This window comes from Periophthalmus magnuspinnatus, chromosome 24, assembly GCF_009829125.3.
Source record: "Periophthalmus magnuspinnatus isolate fPerMag1 chromosome 24, fPerMag1.2.pri, whole genome shotgun sequence".
NCBI lineage: Eukaryota > Metazoa > Chordata > Actinopteri > Gobiiformes > Gobiidae > Periophthalmus > Periophthalmus magnuspinnatus.
In genome coordinates this window covers 11,743,950-11,761,782 of record NC_047149.1, presented here as the reverse complement: position 1 = coordinate 11,761,782, position 17,833 = coordinate 11,743,950, and the positions used below count along the sequence as shown (strand labels likewise).

At 37.6% G+C, this 17,833-nt stretch overlaps 1 protein-coding gene across 1 annotated transcript; it reads right to left on the bottom strand.

The window, feature by feature from the left end:
* Window positions 1–463: 463 nt before the first annotated feature.
* LOC117393055 (dihydropyrimidinase-related protein 5-like) lies at window positions 464–17,500 on the bottom strand. Its single transcript, XM_033991231.2, has 14 exons — window positions 17,430–17,500; window positions 10,586–10,700; window positions 10,207–10,356; window positions 6,016–6,174; window positions 4,918–5,097; window positions 4,773–4,841; window positions 4,655–4,699; window positions 4,503–4,578; window positions 4,243–4,399; window positions 4,021–4,162; window positions 3,788–3,930; window positions 3,502–3,709; window positions 2,401–2,572; window positions 464–2,077 (listed from the first exon to the last, which is right to left on the bottom strand). Exons 2-14 carry the CDS (start codon window positions 10,694–10,696, stop codon window positions 1,992–1,994), a joined length of 1,698 nt encoding a protein of 565 aa, XP_033847122.1. The 5' UTR covers window positions 10,697–10,700; window positions 17,430–17,500; the 3' UTR covers window positions 464–1,991.
* Between the last annotated feature and the right edge of the window lie 333 nt (window positions 17,501–17,833).

Sequence of the window (17,833 nt, the reverse complement as noted above, 5' to 3'; positions counted from 1 at the left end):
TAACAGCCATGTTGGAGAAATGTCCGGTTCTTAAGGCTAACCATGTTTGGCCATTGACGTCAAAATTTACAGCCAAAAGTTGTTATTTTATAGTTTATTGATCGCTTATTATGTTTTTGTGGCCCTTGCACTGAGATTTTTTTTTCAATTAATTAATTTGCTGAAGGCTATTTAGCTTGTGGCCATCCTTCTTTGTTTTTCTATGAATTCGTTAATTATACAGCTGCATAGTCTATGGCTTGATGATGGAGCCCCTATTCCTCAGAGATGGCTCATAGTTACTAAATAGGTTTTCTATGTGGGTTATTGTATAGTGTTTTAATAACTTTTTTTGACTCAATGCAGTAAGTCATAAAAATAATATGAATTTCGGTCAATTAATTGAAATGCCACTATAATCATTCTCAGCGCTATAGCTAATGTATTAATAAATTAATAGTATATTACATAAAACACTATAGCATGTTTGATACAGTTTAATTGTGGTAAGAAACAAGCAGCCACATACAGAGTCAACAGTTTTACTGTCCACCACAACAATCTACAAACACACAGCCACTTGAGCAGTTAATGCCTTCAAAACAACAAATTCATCCACAATAAAATAATGTCAGGTTTATAGTTAAAAAACAAGCACCATTGTGATCAGAGATGATGCCTTCCTTGACAGTAAGTGGTGCTTCTCATGCACAGCGTTAATGTGGCACAGGTGAGTCATGTTGGCACATTCTTTCAACTAAAACACCAAAGTTCCTAAAATATACACAGACAAAATGATGTGACCACGCATAAATATAATACTGTTAGGTAAAAAGGACAGTATCCAGGATGTGAGAGGAGCAGTCTTCGCCTGTGCAGCTCAATCTTCCTGCATGTGGAGACTTGACCAGTAATCCCTTATTATTATCCTTATCCATTTGGTGCTACTGCAGGTGCTGCATATTTGCACAAAAGAACATAATTTTTGACTAATAATGCATATTCCAATTGTCAGTCTATTGCTACAGACAATATCAATCAAAATATTTTGTATTTATTCTATTTCTATTGTCAGACCATTAACAAACTTACTGTGCATAATGATATGTTAAATGTGTTTAGCAGCATCTAAATGAGTACACACAAGGTTTTAACTTCAGCACCTTCTGTAATATTCTGAATAAGAAGGCACTATTTCCACATAGGTTTATATATGTAGTAGTACAAACAAGTTGTCCCCCATGATCTTCCTATATATGAGTCTGAATAGAGGTGAGCAACATGCAGTCCACAAGACAGAATTTGTTACAACAACTGCACCAGTTCTCCATCTTTGTTTCAACATCAGGGAGGCTAAAATGTTTACAAAAAGCCAATGCAGTTTGATATAAATGTCTTCATGTCAAGCAGTAAATGTATAAGCCTTGCACGGGTCAAGTCTAACCTTAAATAGATCACAAAAGTGGCATTTTGAAGCAGTTGGATTTCATCACCACACGGCAGGGCCATCATTCGATGGAAATAAAAACACTGTCAGACAGCCCATAGTGCAGCAGGAAGCAAGCACCGTGGGAGGTTAGTCACAAACATAATTCACAAAAACTTCATACAAGTCTACACGATGTTATGCCTACTGTGTTTTTGTATGAATCATTACATGAAGGACTAAATGATAGATCAGTGGTTCCAGGGTTTATTACTCATTTAAATAATCGAGTCAACATTGATTTTTAAACCACTAAAACTGTACTGGTTTGTTAAATATTATAATCTATACTTCATTTCCTGATATGATGATTTTAGCAAAGCTCCAAAAACTAGTCAATTCTACTTAAGACATTAAGTATGTAAACTTTGAATAGTCCAATTACATAATTAATCTTGCATGTAATATATACTCCCATAGCTCTAGTCTCGTGTAAATCAGTGCAGTTTTCCTGGTTGTTCAAAAAAAAAAAAAAAAGAAAAAAGAAAGAAAATGAGGCTCGGAGTTGCAGATTTCCACGACTGGATTACCAAATGCCACTGGAGCGACCTCCAGGAGGGGCCAGGATCCGAGCAGAGGATCTCTTGGGGATGTGGTCATCAACTTGAGATCCTGAGAGTTATAAAATACAAAAATATACTATTATGATAAACAAATGTACTCATTTTAGCTGCACACATTTGGCAGCCTTCAGATGTTTTAGATAGTGATATTACTATTTTTCTCTTTAATACAAATCATCACATCAACTGAGATTTTTTGTATATGATATAATTTAGTTGTTTATCCAGCAATTTTTGTCAGATACTCAAAACTATGGATGTTTTTGTAACCGTTCCCAGGAATAGATTTTATAATGTTAACATATTCTGTGTTGTTTACTCTATTGTCTGCCACTGGTCATAATGCAAAATATTGGAAATATGAAATCCTACCTGAGAGACTAAAGGAGGACTCATGGAGGTCCCGGACGCCCTGATGCGCTCGTGCACCCTTGGGAGTTTCACCGTCAATGGGGCCAAGACCAAGTTCCTTCTTCATTGTGACTGCAATTTTTGCCACGTCACCGGAGTATGGATCCCTTTCAACTCCTTTATAGACCTGGGTCTGCAACAATAAAGGCAACAGACTAAGAGGATTGAGTACATGTTTGAAGAACCACAGTTAATGTTTTGAAGATATCGTGACCACCTCAAATTGTAGTAGAAGAGGGACATGTTGTTCTGAATGTGGTGGGACATGGAGGGATGGGCTCATTACATTTAAGCTCATAGGTAATAATAATAGCTGCAATAACACTATATGATTTTCAGTTGTAATACACAGAGAGAGACTGAAATAGCAATACGTGCCAACATATTAATACCCTGAAAGCCAGTACACTGAAAAAAGTCTTCTATGTGAATTTCACTTTTTATACAATTCTCTGGCACCAATAAAAAAGTGGGACATTCTCTAAATAAGTGGGACAAGGGAGAACCAAAATGGTAGCACAATCAAAAGAGAGACAGGTGGTCACTCTTAAACAGAAGAACTGCAAGAAAACTTTAAAAGCAATTATAGGCTATTCAAAACTATATCTTAAAAGTAACTACAGATCTCTTAAATGGTTTTTCAAAGCCTTAAACAGTAATCTTAAGCGGTGCAGCTGATGAAGTAAAAATAGAGAGAAGAAAGTGGTACAACACAATGTACTAATTAGTGTTGAAAGGGAACTATAGCAGGAGGCGGAGGCGGGTTTGGTAGCAACAAGGAAAGGAGCTTCTAAGCTTTAAGTGCCAAGCCAATATTAAGGCTTTTGTAGACTGTCAAATTAGGGGAAAAGGACATTTGTACAGACTAGGCACGCTGTCAACATTTTAAGATAATAGTTTGCACATCATATATTTATACCAATTATTAGGTATTTGCGTCATATAATCTTCAATGCAGTCATATTTTGCACAGTACTTTGGTTTCCCCCCCTACAACTTGCCTTTAATATTTTCTTTAGTAAAACAATCAAAATACAAGGAAAAAGATATGGTTTGAGTGACCTTTTCTCTCTGGACCATCTTCTTGTAGAGGTAGTCGGGGAAAATACGCTGAGGGTAGTATTTCCCAGATCCTTCAGCGCACATGAACACACCATTCTCACAAACCAAACGCCCCCTGCTGATGGTGACCAGAGGCACACCATGGCATCTCAGGCCCTCATAAAGGTTGAAGTCTCCACCCTGAACCTGGGAGCTCACAGAGATAGTCCTGTGAAGACACAAAGTTATTAAAAGTAAAATAATAATATATTTTTGTGTTGCAGACTTTAAAGTAAAAATTTCTCACCTTGTTGCATCTGGATCCCAGACAACCACATCAGCATCAGCACCAGGGATAATGCGCCCTTTACGTGGGTACAAGTTGTAGATCTTGGCAGCATTGGAGCTTGTAACAGCCACAAAGCGGTTTTCATCCATTTTTCCTGTTACCTAGACGATGAGTTCCAGATTAAATACAATATATTATACAGTCCTCTATATAATGGAAATGGCAGGCCAACTGGAATAAGTTTAACTTACCACCCCCCTCTCCCAGATGACACTCATTCTGTCTTGGACTCCAGCTACTCCGTGGGGGATCTTGGTGAAGTCCTCCTTTCCAAGAGCTCTCTGCTTTACATTAAATGGACGATGTTCTGATGCCACAACACTCAAGGTATCACTGAAACAAGAGGAAAAGAAAATGAAATATCATAATACAGCCATTATAAATCTGTATTTTTGGGGTATTTGAGAACATACTTTCCCAGCAGGCCCATGAGGTACCCAGGTGTGTTGGGCTCAATGCGGAGAGGAGGCACCAGGACGTGGGCTGCCGCATGGACCCAGTCCTGGTGGTAGTACTGCATCCCGCTTAGTACTGCGTGAGCTACTGTAGTCTCTGCATGGACCACTTTACCTGAAATCACAAATATAAGACAAAATTACAATCTACACCAGCATCAACTCTACAAAGCATTCACATGAATCATTTGTTATCTCATAATTAAGAAACATATTACCTTGCATCTTAGCAGCAGCAATCATATCTCCAGCAGATGTACTTGACACATTAACCAGGTAGATTGGGCAGCGAGCCTGGACAAACAATGTATCGGTTAATTTGTTTATTAGCGTACAATAAGGATCATAAAATACTGTTGTAATGACATACCCGATTTGCAATGGTGATAGCTCTATGGGTGGCTTCTGACTCCAACTGCAAGAAAAGAAAACTGTAAGAATGATATAGTATAGACATTTATTTCAGTTTACAACATTTGCATCATTACCTCCTCTGGGCGGCTGATCTCAATCCCCTCTGGTCCAGTGATGCCCAACTCAAGAGCTTCCCTGGAACCCTAAAAGTATTATAAAAAAATATTAAACCTGTTTAATTTAATGCACAAAAGCAAAATGGTTATTAGTGATACGTACCTCTGCCACCAGCTCTCCATTCTCAGCGTGGACCCGAGCAATGGCCCCAATGTCCTTACAGGTCTGCAGAGTCTGGTACAGCTCAGAGTCCCTCAGCATCATCATGTCTTTGTAGGCCATGTACATCTGAAAGGAGTTCACCCCATGCTCCCGTGCCAGGGCCTCCATCTCATTACGAACCTGAAAAAATACAGGCGAGATGAGATTTGGGGTTCTGTCTATGAATTATTACATTATTCTATTTTCTGTATCAGTCAAAATTAAGTGTGCTCATTATAATAGTTACATGCAATCAGTAATAATTATGGGAAAATTTACATATGTTTAATATTGTAACAAATTGAGGGTTTTACGAAAAAAAAAATCATAAAACACATGCCAACAGACAATAATTTATCATAAAGAAGTGGTGTGGTACAGACAATGTGGAGTGTAGTCATGAAAAGGTGTTAAAGCCAAAGGCAACACTAAAATGAGGTCAAAGCTCATTCTCCGTCTTTTAGCTCAGAAACAGCATCTGTCCATGTTTGGAATATAGAATGCAACCAAACAAAAAGGAGACATACATCATAATCATTTGTAATTATTAAAATGTTATATATAATATTATGACACATTTTGTTTAATTTTTAGATGCCAATTACATTAATCTAACCTTATACTTTCTTTTGACTTAATTCCTGTATTATAATATTGTCTTACTTCTAGTTGTATGTTTTTTTTATTTCTCTATATTATAATAGGTAGCCAGAAAAATGTTGTATCATATACATTTTATATTGAAGTAAATACACTGAAACAGATGCCTCCACACTGCATGTTACTACACTGTCTTCCCCTACTGTAATCGGATAAGCCACGTAGTAGTAGCCAGCCAGTGATGCGGAGCAGACCTTTGAGCCAAAGGCTGAATGAATCATATAGTCTGCATAATGTGCCCACTGAGCATGTGTGTTAACCCAGATCTTCCAAGGTTTAATCTAGGTCACTTCACATTTCACCTATATATTGAAATGCGTCTGCAGCTTTATTTTAAAAAGTGTTACTGTGAGGTAATGTGTGTAATGGATGTATTTAAGTTCCAATTTCTCAATTTACCTTGGGTCCCCACCACGTCACCCCCATATGCAGACTGTAGTCACAGCAAGTCTTCGCATCAGCCAACTCCTTGCACTTCTCAAAGGCATCCACCAGGGAGCAGTGCTGTTCGGGCAGCACCAATGCCATGACCATAGTGGTGCCGCCCATCAGCGCCGCCTGAGGGAGAGAGCAGGAGATGGATATTTAGGGGTGAGACAATGGAGCACAGAGAGGGGAAAATAATTAGGAAGAGGACAATGACAGTGCTGTGTGCGAGTCCCTGACAAAAAAGCCTTATAAAGTGCCAGTGATTTTCTATTGTCTAAAATTGACTAGCATGGATCTTTGTGGCAAAGAAATTAAACATGTAGAACAGGGTTAAGCTGAGCAATGATCATTATTATTATTATTATTATTATTATTATTATTATTATTATTATTATTATTATTATTATTATTATTATTATTATTATTATTATTATTATTATTTTATTTTTATTTTTTTTACTGAGATGCTAACAGGCGATCCTCTGTCAGTAAAAGCATTCATGTGTCCCATTTAATAATCTCAAAAATTGTGTTTTTTGTGATAAACAGCATTGATGGTTAGGAAATCAATAATTAATGAAGTAAAAGCCATTTTATTTTGCTTTTTTTTTTTTTTAAATAAAAAAAAAATCACCCAAAGCTAATGTAGGCCTATGTAGTACATCAATGCTTCAACATGCACCAAAATACAATAGTTCATAATTACTTGCTTCAATAAATACTGTTTAACTACAAATATTAAAAGTGACAGAATACATAAAATGAGAAAACAGGGGTGGTGCAGTAATAGGAATGGTTGGCCGATTTTCTCATTTCCGTGAAATGAATGAAAAGTGAACCTTTGTGTCGCCATGACAACAGATTCTGCTCAGTCACTGCATAGTATGTATAGTACATAGTATAGGTCCCCACCCTTCATCTTTTTCTACTATACTTAACCCAGATCAAGCTTAAATTACAAGTTCTCAACAAATTATGAAGCATGACACAGGATATGAAAATAGACTTTTATAACAAACACATAAAAGGGTACCACATTGCCATGGGAACCGCATCATCTGTAAAGTCAGGCTTGCAAATGGCTTCATATGTTGTGCATGTACACAGTGTGTAGTCTCATCAGTGTGTGTGGGGGGGTGGGGGGGGGGGTGTGACAGACTCAGAAATGACAGAGGACACTGGGATCACGGCAAGGGATTGTGGGATTTACTGTGTCAGAGCATGACCTTAATTAAGATTTAGTGACTGTGGTGTGATACAGTGATGAAGTAGCTTGCTTGAAAATGCACTGAAAACAAATAATCGAAAGTTACTTTCACATTTCTTAAAATATTTTTTATTAATTTGCAGTTTTAGACTGGTGGTTGTAACTAAATGCAAATAATTATTTCCCTACATGTCAAAGTGGTTATTTTTCCCTACATGTTAAAGTGGTTATGCACAAATGCCCACGTTGGTGCAATAGGCCATTAGAATCAAGATTTAAAAAGGACTAAAAAGGGCAAATATTTAATTGTCACTGTCATAAGCTTTGATAACACAGAGGGGCGTATGTAGGAATGGCACATCATGTAAAAATCTATATCAAATGTATGCAAAATCAGGTAATAAAACTAGAACAGCTTTATCAAATCTTTCTTTGAAAGTGTAATGTCTCTAGTCAGGCTGCATAAATTCGATCCCCTCATTGTCTCTAAACACTGCAACATATGTTGATGTGGGACATAAAGACCAAACACTGGGTTACTCTGTTAAAGAGCCCAGTCTCAAGCTGGGAACATAATCCAGAGAAAAGGTGATCAAAGTGAGAGAGACAGAAGGAGGCCACTGTACAATATTCAGAACAAGTGCATGAAAGATGGTTGCATGAAAGATGGTTGCATGAAAGATGGTTGGCATAATTCGAGCAATCTTCATATGTGCATACAGATAAATATAGTATAGAACAGTACAGGCCTGATACAGTAACATGCAGAAGTAGGACAAATTTCCACATGATTTGGTCTATAAGTGTATTATAGGTGGAGGAAGCCCAAGTGTGTCCCATTTAACTTGTTATTAGCACCATCTCTGAAACATTACAAAATGCAGTCCATAACACTAAGCAATTAATATAAAGCTTTATTTGTCATTATACATGTTGAACAATAGTTGCAACACATCACTTAGGTCAGGAAATATAATTGACTGCTTTACTAAATTATTTAATGAGATATTGACCTAAGCAGGAATCCTAGTCATTTCAATGGAGAATTTGAGAAAAGTTAAAATATGACATAAAGTAGGATTATTTGTGTCAAATCTTCAATGTTCATGTGGACTGATTCTCTGGGAAGCTTTAAAACAGCTTTGTAGTCCAAATAGAATTTATTTGCTGTCAAGATCGGCAGCCCCATGCAAAATAACACAACTCAAATGACAATGGCAGCACTCACGGCAACTTCCAGAAAAAGGTGAATGGAAGTATATCCTTCTCCTTATAAAATAATGGCTTCAAAACAATACAGTATTCATTTTAAATGTTGTAGCACAGTCACTGGGCCATTTATAAAACGAGTGTGTGGCAGGGTGCCCCCAGTTACAGAATAATGGGCCATGCCAGAGGATGCAGACAGAGGGAAATAGTTTTGGGGGATCGGATGTTTCCGTGGTAACACTGTAACCATAGAAACGACACAATTCCACACACGCTCTAAACTTGTGCCTTGTACCACATAAACTGGCTATTATGTCTGCAGACTTTTCAATAGGTCGCTTCAGTTGCGTATTAATGATTGAGGATGAATGCTAAATTTCTGTGGGAAATGTTGCTGCTACATTTGGCTGGTTGCCATGGCAGCAGGGTCTTTCTGGATTTGTGGGGGGTGATGGTTGCTCTGAGCTAGGATGACAGGGAGCAGGGGTGAACTGGCATATGAGCCCCCCTCCCCACAGACACACACAAATCAAGCCACTTCAGCTGGCATTCCTCTGGACTTGAGCCTGTCTCTAAAGGCTCTGGTGCAGCTAAAGCTCTGCCATCACACTGGAAACAGATTCTCCAGGAAATTCAGAGACAAATTCATTCAGATTAATTCACTCAGAAATAGAACTGGAAAAAAGGCTATGATTTGTACTTAGCATAAATCTTTACATGACACATTTTGAGAGGTTTTTCACATTCAAAAGATAACATATTTTGTCTTAAATTGTTCATCACTATGGCAATGGTTCTAATAATTCATAATTCATTCTGAAACTCATGGAGAAACCACTGTAGAATACATCAGATTCAGAAGTTAATTAATATAAATTAGAAAAATAAAACAGGTGAAACACTGTTCTAGAAAGTGAATGAATAATAGAAGAATCAAATGTAATACGAAACCTATCACGCTTGTGGAGTTGCTGAAGCATTAGTAATTCATTGATGCATTTCATTTCAATTTTTATGTTAATCTATTCAGACTATATATTATTTACCTCTAACAAATGCTTTGTCTTGTCTTGTAACTTACACCCATAGAAAAAGAGAAAGCTACATCCTCATAGAGTTACATTCTGTCAGTGGAACAATGACTTCATGCATTAAAATTTCAAATCTTTTAATTAGTAAATCTTCCATCAGGCTCTTAGTCTCTGGGGACAGCGGAAAACATGCAGAGTATTCACAGAAAAAGCAGGAACAGTTGTGTGAGAAGGGAGTGCCTTTGCTCTGTTTGGTGACAGCTGTTTCCAGACTTCCTACAGCACTATACACATGTGGTCATTAGTCTCGATTAAACTCTCCAAGTACACCTGTCAGCACTCATACTTCCACAATTAGTGTTTGCATTTACCTAATTACATAACAAGTTCACAAATCTACCACTGTGAGTAATAGTGGACAGTTGCCATAGCAATTAACAATTCAAAATAATTTATGATTTGAATGATTTGAAAGTGAAAATAGCAATTATAAACAGGTAGCTGAAATCCATGAATAGGAGAAAAAAAAATATTTAAAATGTCATATATACTTAATAACTTAATATATTTTATGTATAATAATGTGTCTTGCAGCTGAACATTGCTATTTATGTCAGTCTGTGGTATATATCACTACATATGACTTTATACTGTATTGGTCAGAGAATCATAAAAGCTGCTCTTGAGTCCTGGTCAGTGTATGTGAGTGAGTACCTTGGTGCCGCTGTAGAAGTCCTCCTGGATGGTGGCGTTCATAAAGGTCTGCTGCAGGTGAACACTGGTGTCTATGCCTCCAGGAAGCACCAGTTTCCCAGTGGCATCAATGACTTTAGCTCCTCCAGGGATCATCAGCTCCTTACCAACCTGATCAGGTACACAACATGCATTTAGATTAAGTTTGAATACGCAAAAATATATATAAATATAACTAAATAATATGCTGTTTTCATTTTCTAAACATCCTCAAACACAAAAAGATTTTAAAAAAAATAGCACTGTTGAATGTGAACTGTCATGACCTTATTACAAGAATATGCAATACTTATAAATTACCAGACAAAGTAAATACTAGATAAAACTAATTGGTGTGTACCTGCTGGATAATCCCGTTCTCAATGTAGACATCCGCCTCATGGGTGAAGTCATCGTTGACCACCTTTCCTCCTTTGATGAGGATACGCATGGACCCCGCGTTGGCCGACATTGTCCTGACAAAAATATGTAGAAATTAATTAGTTAAAATCACATACACGTTTTAAATAGGTAATCAAAATCTGTTTTGCTTTGATAATTGATAAACTAAACGGGGACTAAACCTGGAACTATACCTGGACCTGATCAGGACTACATAGTACCAAAGTATGAATACATGCAAAAATGACATCTACTGATTTATTGCAAGAATCTATTATTTGCACATCCAACATCCAAAGTCAGTGTTGAAATCTTCCTGAAATCTGCTTTTTCCTGATGCTGCAGTGTCTAAATAAAGAGCTTAAGTCAGTCACTTGAAAGCAAAATGAACAACAATGGGACAGCTTTGAAAATGTGTTTAGAGATCGTTCACAGCTTCTCTGTCAAATACTCCACACAGAAATAAAGTCTTGCACTGTCTTCCTTCACTTCCCAAATGACACTGTCTTATGCAAAGTCATGATCATCTCAGCTTTTAAATCAACATTGATTCATGTATTACTGTTTATGACACTTTTCCCTGGAGACCTCATCTTTCTAAGCTCTGAGTTTTTAGAGATTTATCTTACTCTATAAAATATTAAAAAGACCGAGCAGCAGATTTATAATTTACATTCTGCATGATCTGAAACGTGGCTCAAAGAGGAAAAACTGAGCAAGAGCAAAAATAGATAAAACAATAGCCAGAGATATGCATGTAGTTTGTCAGAAGAAACAATTGACACTATGATCTGGAATATTACACAGTAATGCTTATTTGTCTCCATGGAGACAAGTAAGTTGTGATACCAGGCCAAGTCAAGCTGAGATCTGTGGTAAGCGACCCGACTCAAAGAAAGAATCAAATGCATTACATCTGCATGGAGACAAGTAGGTATCAGACCCTCCAACAGAAAAGTTACGTAGTGCACCTTTAAATCAGATCAAATTCAAATATGAATTGTCAATAAATAAACCATACATTCATTTTTTGTAGATAAAATAGGCTTATCACCAGTCAGTATTCATAAGCACTGGTAATATATTCCAGCTACTTAATATAGAGTTAAGATCTAGGTTGGTGTTGTTCTTTAAAGTTGCTCTGCAGTTTGTATTCTGCATGGATGGTTGACTGTGTGCAATGTGGTCCAGGACACAATGGACCTCAGTCAAACAAAATCAGAGAGAAGGATGGAGGAGAATAGGGAAAGAGGAGAGGGGAGGGAAGGAGCGATGAAGGGAAGGCCACTAAACACCAGAAAATCATGATAATATGTCATTTTCATGCAGTATAATTTAGGCAATATTTTTATTGTAGTTGGTTTATCATTAACTTACTTGATATACTTTCATTGTTATGTCATTAAGGTAGAGTATGGTATTCAACAGATAAATGATTAAATAATGGTAATAATGTAGTAGCAGTAGTAGTAGCAGTAGTAGTAGTAGTAGTAGTAGTAGTAGTAGTAGTAGTATCGAGATATGAATTAAAACTGGTATCAAAACTACCGGTAGTATTGATATCAAATTGAGTTTGTAATTATAGAACTGTGACACACTAATAGTAAATAATTGTTACTAAAACTATGTCTGTAACTATTAAAAATCTATTAAATTAAAAACAGGTACCAGTGATAGATGTGTAAATTCAGGTCATTGTATAGTGAGTGTGCGATGAAGCTGTATGGTAAGCAGGGAGGAGGGGGTCGATGCAGAAAGCAGCCCCACAGGCTTTAAGAGAGCGGGATAAAAGAGCTGTTACCGTGGAGATGAGGAGGGCAGCCTATACTTAACACAGTGAGGAGATTGCACATACCAAGATGGTGAAATGGACTTGAGCAGACGTAAGGATAGAGATGCACAACGAATGAAAAAAAAAAAAAAACATATTTAATAACTAGTTCTGAATGAACTGTCTGAATCAATTGTAGCTGCAATGACAGGGAAATGAGAAACCACCAAATAGAAGTCTGCTCTAACTAATAATTAAAGACAAGCTAAAGTTGATCTTGTTTTCCATTCAGCCTGCATGGTCCAAACCCACACAGCTGACCCAGTGAGAGAGAGTGGGAACAGGAGCGCTGACTCAACAGGGCAGTGGACACAGGATAATTTCCTATTAATCATTGAAAATTATTACCTCTTGAATATTCATGCCAGATTTTTACAGTGGTGGAAAAAATATTGAAATTTTTATCTCAAGCGAAAGTACAGTTGCATGGTCAATAATGTACTGCTAAATGTGTATTTAAGTACAAATGAATAAGTAAAATACAAAACTTGATTACACATATTCTCAAAGGTCTGACCAATCAGTTGTTTGTAGGCATAGAAAGAAGCAAAGACAGTTGGGACTTGGGATTGATTACAATTACTTACTCAATTACAAGTACAAATACAAATACAAACCTACTCAAAAAGTGCATTTACCCCCCAAAATTTACTCAGTTACAGTACCATGAGTATTTGCAATTAGTTACTTTCCACCCATGAACTTGTATGACTGACATATTTCTTAAGTGCAAAAGTGGTGGTGGTGATAAGAACATATACAGTAATCAATGAGAATATGGTGGAAAACACTGACAGCAGAATAGATGTCATTTCAGGCAGACAGCAGCTTGAAGTGACAACAGAGAAGCATGTATGTTTCTGTCTGAGTAGATAAGGAGCAGCCTGAGAACATGTGACAAATGTGTTGACGGGATATGAGAGACAAGAGAGAGAGAAGACTGTCTTTAGAGATCAGCTTGTCAAATAATAAACTTGAAAGGTGTCCAATTTGTGATTCTATGATTATAAAGTGTTGGTTTGTTATAACACAGTGACCAGAGATGTGTCAGTGTCATATAGTCTCACTGTTTCCTTACCAGAACCTCAGCAATGGTTCATGTATCGCCAACACTATCGCCTCAAAGCAAGAAGATCCTTAGTTCAATTCCCAGACGATATCAGGAACATTGTAAAATAAATGATTACATGGTCACATATATATATAACACTTTCTACTTCACACTGCTTTACATCAAGGAACCACTCACACATTCACACACCAATGGGGTAGAAGTGGGTTAAGTGTCTTGCCCAAGGACACAAAGTCAGTATGCATCTGTGGAAACTGGGATCGAACTGCCAACCTGTGGGTTAATGGATCTTTGGACCACATCATATGTCTCTTGGTGCTCATGGTTTACTCTCATCAAAGCCCTGATGTTTTATTTCCCCAACAACTAAAACAAGAGCTTGACTGCCAAATATAAAGATAAAAGCGTAAAGTTAAAAGCCTAAATCTATTCTTGACACTTCAGTAAAACGTGTCCTGATTCTGCTGTGTCATCGGCAGGTATTTAGCAAAGACCAGCTGCCCCTGCACACATCAGTCCAGTGTTATGTGAAATGATCTCATAAGAACATGTGCAATAGACACACCGAGTCCACAGGGTTTAGTCAGGTCTATGAATAATGAATGAGGAGCAGCAGCAGGGGGTCACAGCACAATGCCCTTAGCTATAGGGGGAATAACATGTGTTTATGCAGCTCTCCACATCAGCACTTTTAGGACCACAGATCTAGCAGTGCACAGTCAGTCTGTTACCGTCAGTGAAGCGTCACATCCAGAGTCATTGTCACTGTCATTGTGCACACAAGGGGAATACACTTAAGCTGTCATTAAAAAAGCATAATAATAACAATTAATCAGCAAATAATGTATAGCATGATCGTTCACTGATAAAGAGACAATGCAATCGTGAATCCAGTTACAGTGTATGTGTATTTTTTTGCAGATGTATAGAAGTGTACTTAGAATATCGAGTATAGTCTAAGTCTATATAAAGAAAATGTCAAAAAAAGCTGCGAGTCTGTGTAATCAGTAGTCCAAGTTCCAAATAAAATTTTTCTTTTACTACAAAAAGCTGAAAGAAAAGTTGAAGGATTATAAAAAAGAAAACAGAGTTGGAGTTTAATCTTTCAAACAAGTGTATTGAGTGGTATTTCTGAACATGTGTGTAATTTTCCCATTCCCATTCACTTGAGATCCTTGAACCGCAATCGAGACAGTAACTGCAGTTAAAGAATCTGATTATTTTTCGATTTCTAGACCTTGAAGATGATTAAATAATATGCATTATTGTTGTGGAGGAACATAAAAGACATTGATGTTGCTATACTGTTTTAATGTCCCTAGTCCTAAATAAAAGCATTAAGATAGGGGCACATGTTGGAAACAAACAAAACAATAAACCCTTCAGCCAGACATGAACAAAAGTGTGATGTATTTTTGGATCAAGATGACACATTTAGAAACAATCTGAAAATCCTAGGATGTGTTTGGGCCTAACATGTGTGGCGTCAAATGTGAGAGCTGATGTAGATCTGAGCGGACAGCTGCTGACTCCTGCCCTCCTACACACACACAAACACACATATACACACAACACACATACGCACACACACTGTCAGACAGAGGTACTGCCATCCTCACAAGGGAGGGTTTAAAATGTCAAAACCAACACGCTCTGACCATCCAACTGTGATGGGGAGTCATGTAAAGACAAACAGAGATGAGGGGGATCAACTGGGAGGGCATGGATGAATAGGCCATTAGAGTATAGACACTTTGGATATTGGCATGGTTGAATGTCATATGTTTAGCTTGAGGCATCATATGCAGTGCTGTCACAATACCAACCTTGATTCTGATGCAAGAGAACATAATCTCCAACTTTGATATCACGGTACAATACAGCACAAAATAATAGCAGTTTCTAGTGTGGTCGTATACTAGTTCTGACACAACACAAATCTAAACTATTCAGAAAAGGTACATTTTTCAGCGCTGACATTTATTCAGATGATTTACAAAGCTAGTTTCAGTAGCCTTTCAATTAGTATCTGTTTTGTTTGACAACCATAAACTGTATAAAGAATATGTATAATTTATATATACAGTCTGTGTTGACAACCCTAATTATATGGCCCAGCAGACTAACTCAGCTGAGGGCATAAAATATCATGTAACTTGTATATTTCTTGACACTAAGTTAAATAACATATTTTTTTCCCTTTGAATATTTTCTTCCTGACACAATGGAAATCCTACAAGCAGTATTAATTTGAACTGGAAAGACCACAGACCACAGTAGTTAGAAATAGTGATGGCAGAAGAAATAGAACATGTGGTACAATAAAGGAAGAGCAAGAGGACGTAGTATTCAAAGATTAGTAATAATAGCAGTGATGTCTTTGGTGGATGTAGGAGGTCTATAGCAGTATTAGCAACTGTGGTAGTAGTAGTCGCAGTAGTAGTAGTGGTAGTAGAGGTACTAGCAGTAGCAGAAGTAATGAAAGTAAGTGGTCCTACAATCTCAATGCCAGGTAACATCATTATTTATTTATAGACACCAACTTATCTTGATCGTGCAACTTAATTTAATACCACATAAAAAAGATTGAGGAAGCCTTTTGGATGAATTCAATTATTAATGGTATGCTGATGTTTGCTGATGCAAGGTGTAGAGAGGATAATGACACAGCTAAGCAGTAATAAAACATTAACTATAAGGAAGACCAACTACAACTTCTAACTTTGTCACTCCAGAAAAGAAAAACCTAGCTACAAGTAAGTGTTTTTCTTTTGTACATTCCATCTTGTGTGACAGAGAAAATGACCACACCTGCGCCAAAATGACTGCGTGACAGACAGTCTATTTGCACACAGGACACTTGTTGAGTAAGCATATGTTAACACGTAGATGACCAAGCAGAGAAGGGCTTAGAGACATCGATCATTTTGCAGAAAAAGGACACAGTGTAACAGAGAGGACATTAGATGCAGGGATGCTGAGAGGGGTGTGGCAGCATCAGTGCACATGGAGCCAGGCGCACAGCATAGGTCCAACCAGATAAATCAAACTCATTATATAAGTGATGCAACCGGTGGCAATTGAAGGAGGTTATCTTTTACGACTAGCCTCTTTAATTATGATGACAATGCGCAATTCAAAAAAAATCACTCGATTATCTTGGCACAGAGGCAACTCAGACGTGAGAAAGCGTAATTATCCTCCAGCCGGATTAGTTGGTTTGGATGTATTCAAATCGATGTGCTGCATTAGAGACCTCTTAACCCCCGGCATGAATAACTAAACAGACGTACAATCACTGAAGAAAAAACAGTTCACGTTTTTATATCACCACATAGGAGCTGTGCGTAAAGTGCGCATCGCGAAATAAGATGGACAGGTTATTTACAAGGTGGGTGCACCGTGTTCTGGACAGAAAACCCGACTACATGTATTACTTATTTCATCACGAGCTTATTCCTGGTCTAATGGGAAGTAATAACACCACAATAGAATTACATAATGCCCAACAATTGCACTGGCTGTGTATGGCAAAGATGGTGCACATAAAGGAGTCAAATCTTTGAAAGCATTTCGACGTCGAGTGCGAGGAGGATGCCAGCTTTCACCTGCCAGAACACAGTCTATTCTTTTACCAAATACACAGTTTTGTAGTTGCCCCTCATAAATAACAGTTAGATATAGTCAAATATAGTGAAAGCAGTATTATGTCACTAGGTCATTGTGTTCAAATTGGTGACATTTTGACAAAGCAGACAATAAATGGGAACAAAACGTGTGGATTTAATAGTTCACATGAAAATGATTAAATGCACATGTAAGACAGTTAACATCAGCACATTTTCTCTCAGCACCGTATAAGATAATCGTTATTCTTCGGTATGTTGTTAAATTTCTTACCCGTTTTATCCAGATATCCAGATCCCCTCCGCTGCAAAAGCCTCTACACAGACTTGAGGACAGCTGCCACCAAAAGCCGCAGATGCTTTTGCCCCAGCGCCAATCACAGGCCGAGGAAAATTGAGAAACTGAGAGGGCAGCCAATAGGAGGAGATATGTGCTCTCCTCGTTTGGGGAGACAGGGGCGTGTCTCCTCCTGCCTCCAGAGACAGATGGCGCTTTCACTGGGTGTAGGAAAAATGGCTGATTGAGTAGTAGTTACCTTTTGATGCTGGTGATTGCTATTTTAAACATCAGTAAGGGATGTCAAATGAGCTTTTGTGTGAAGTATAAAAGCTAGTACTAAGTGTATTGTCTGCTGTTTCTGTTTATTTGACTCACTTGGCAGTTTGTGGGTGGCATTT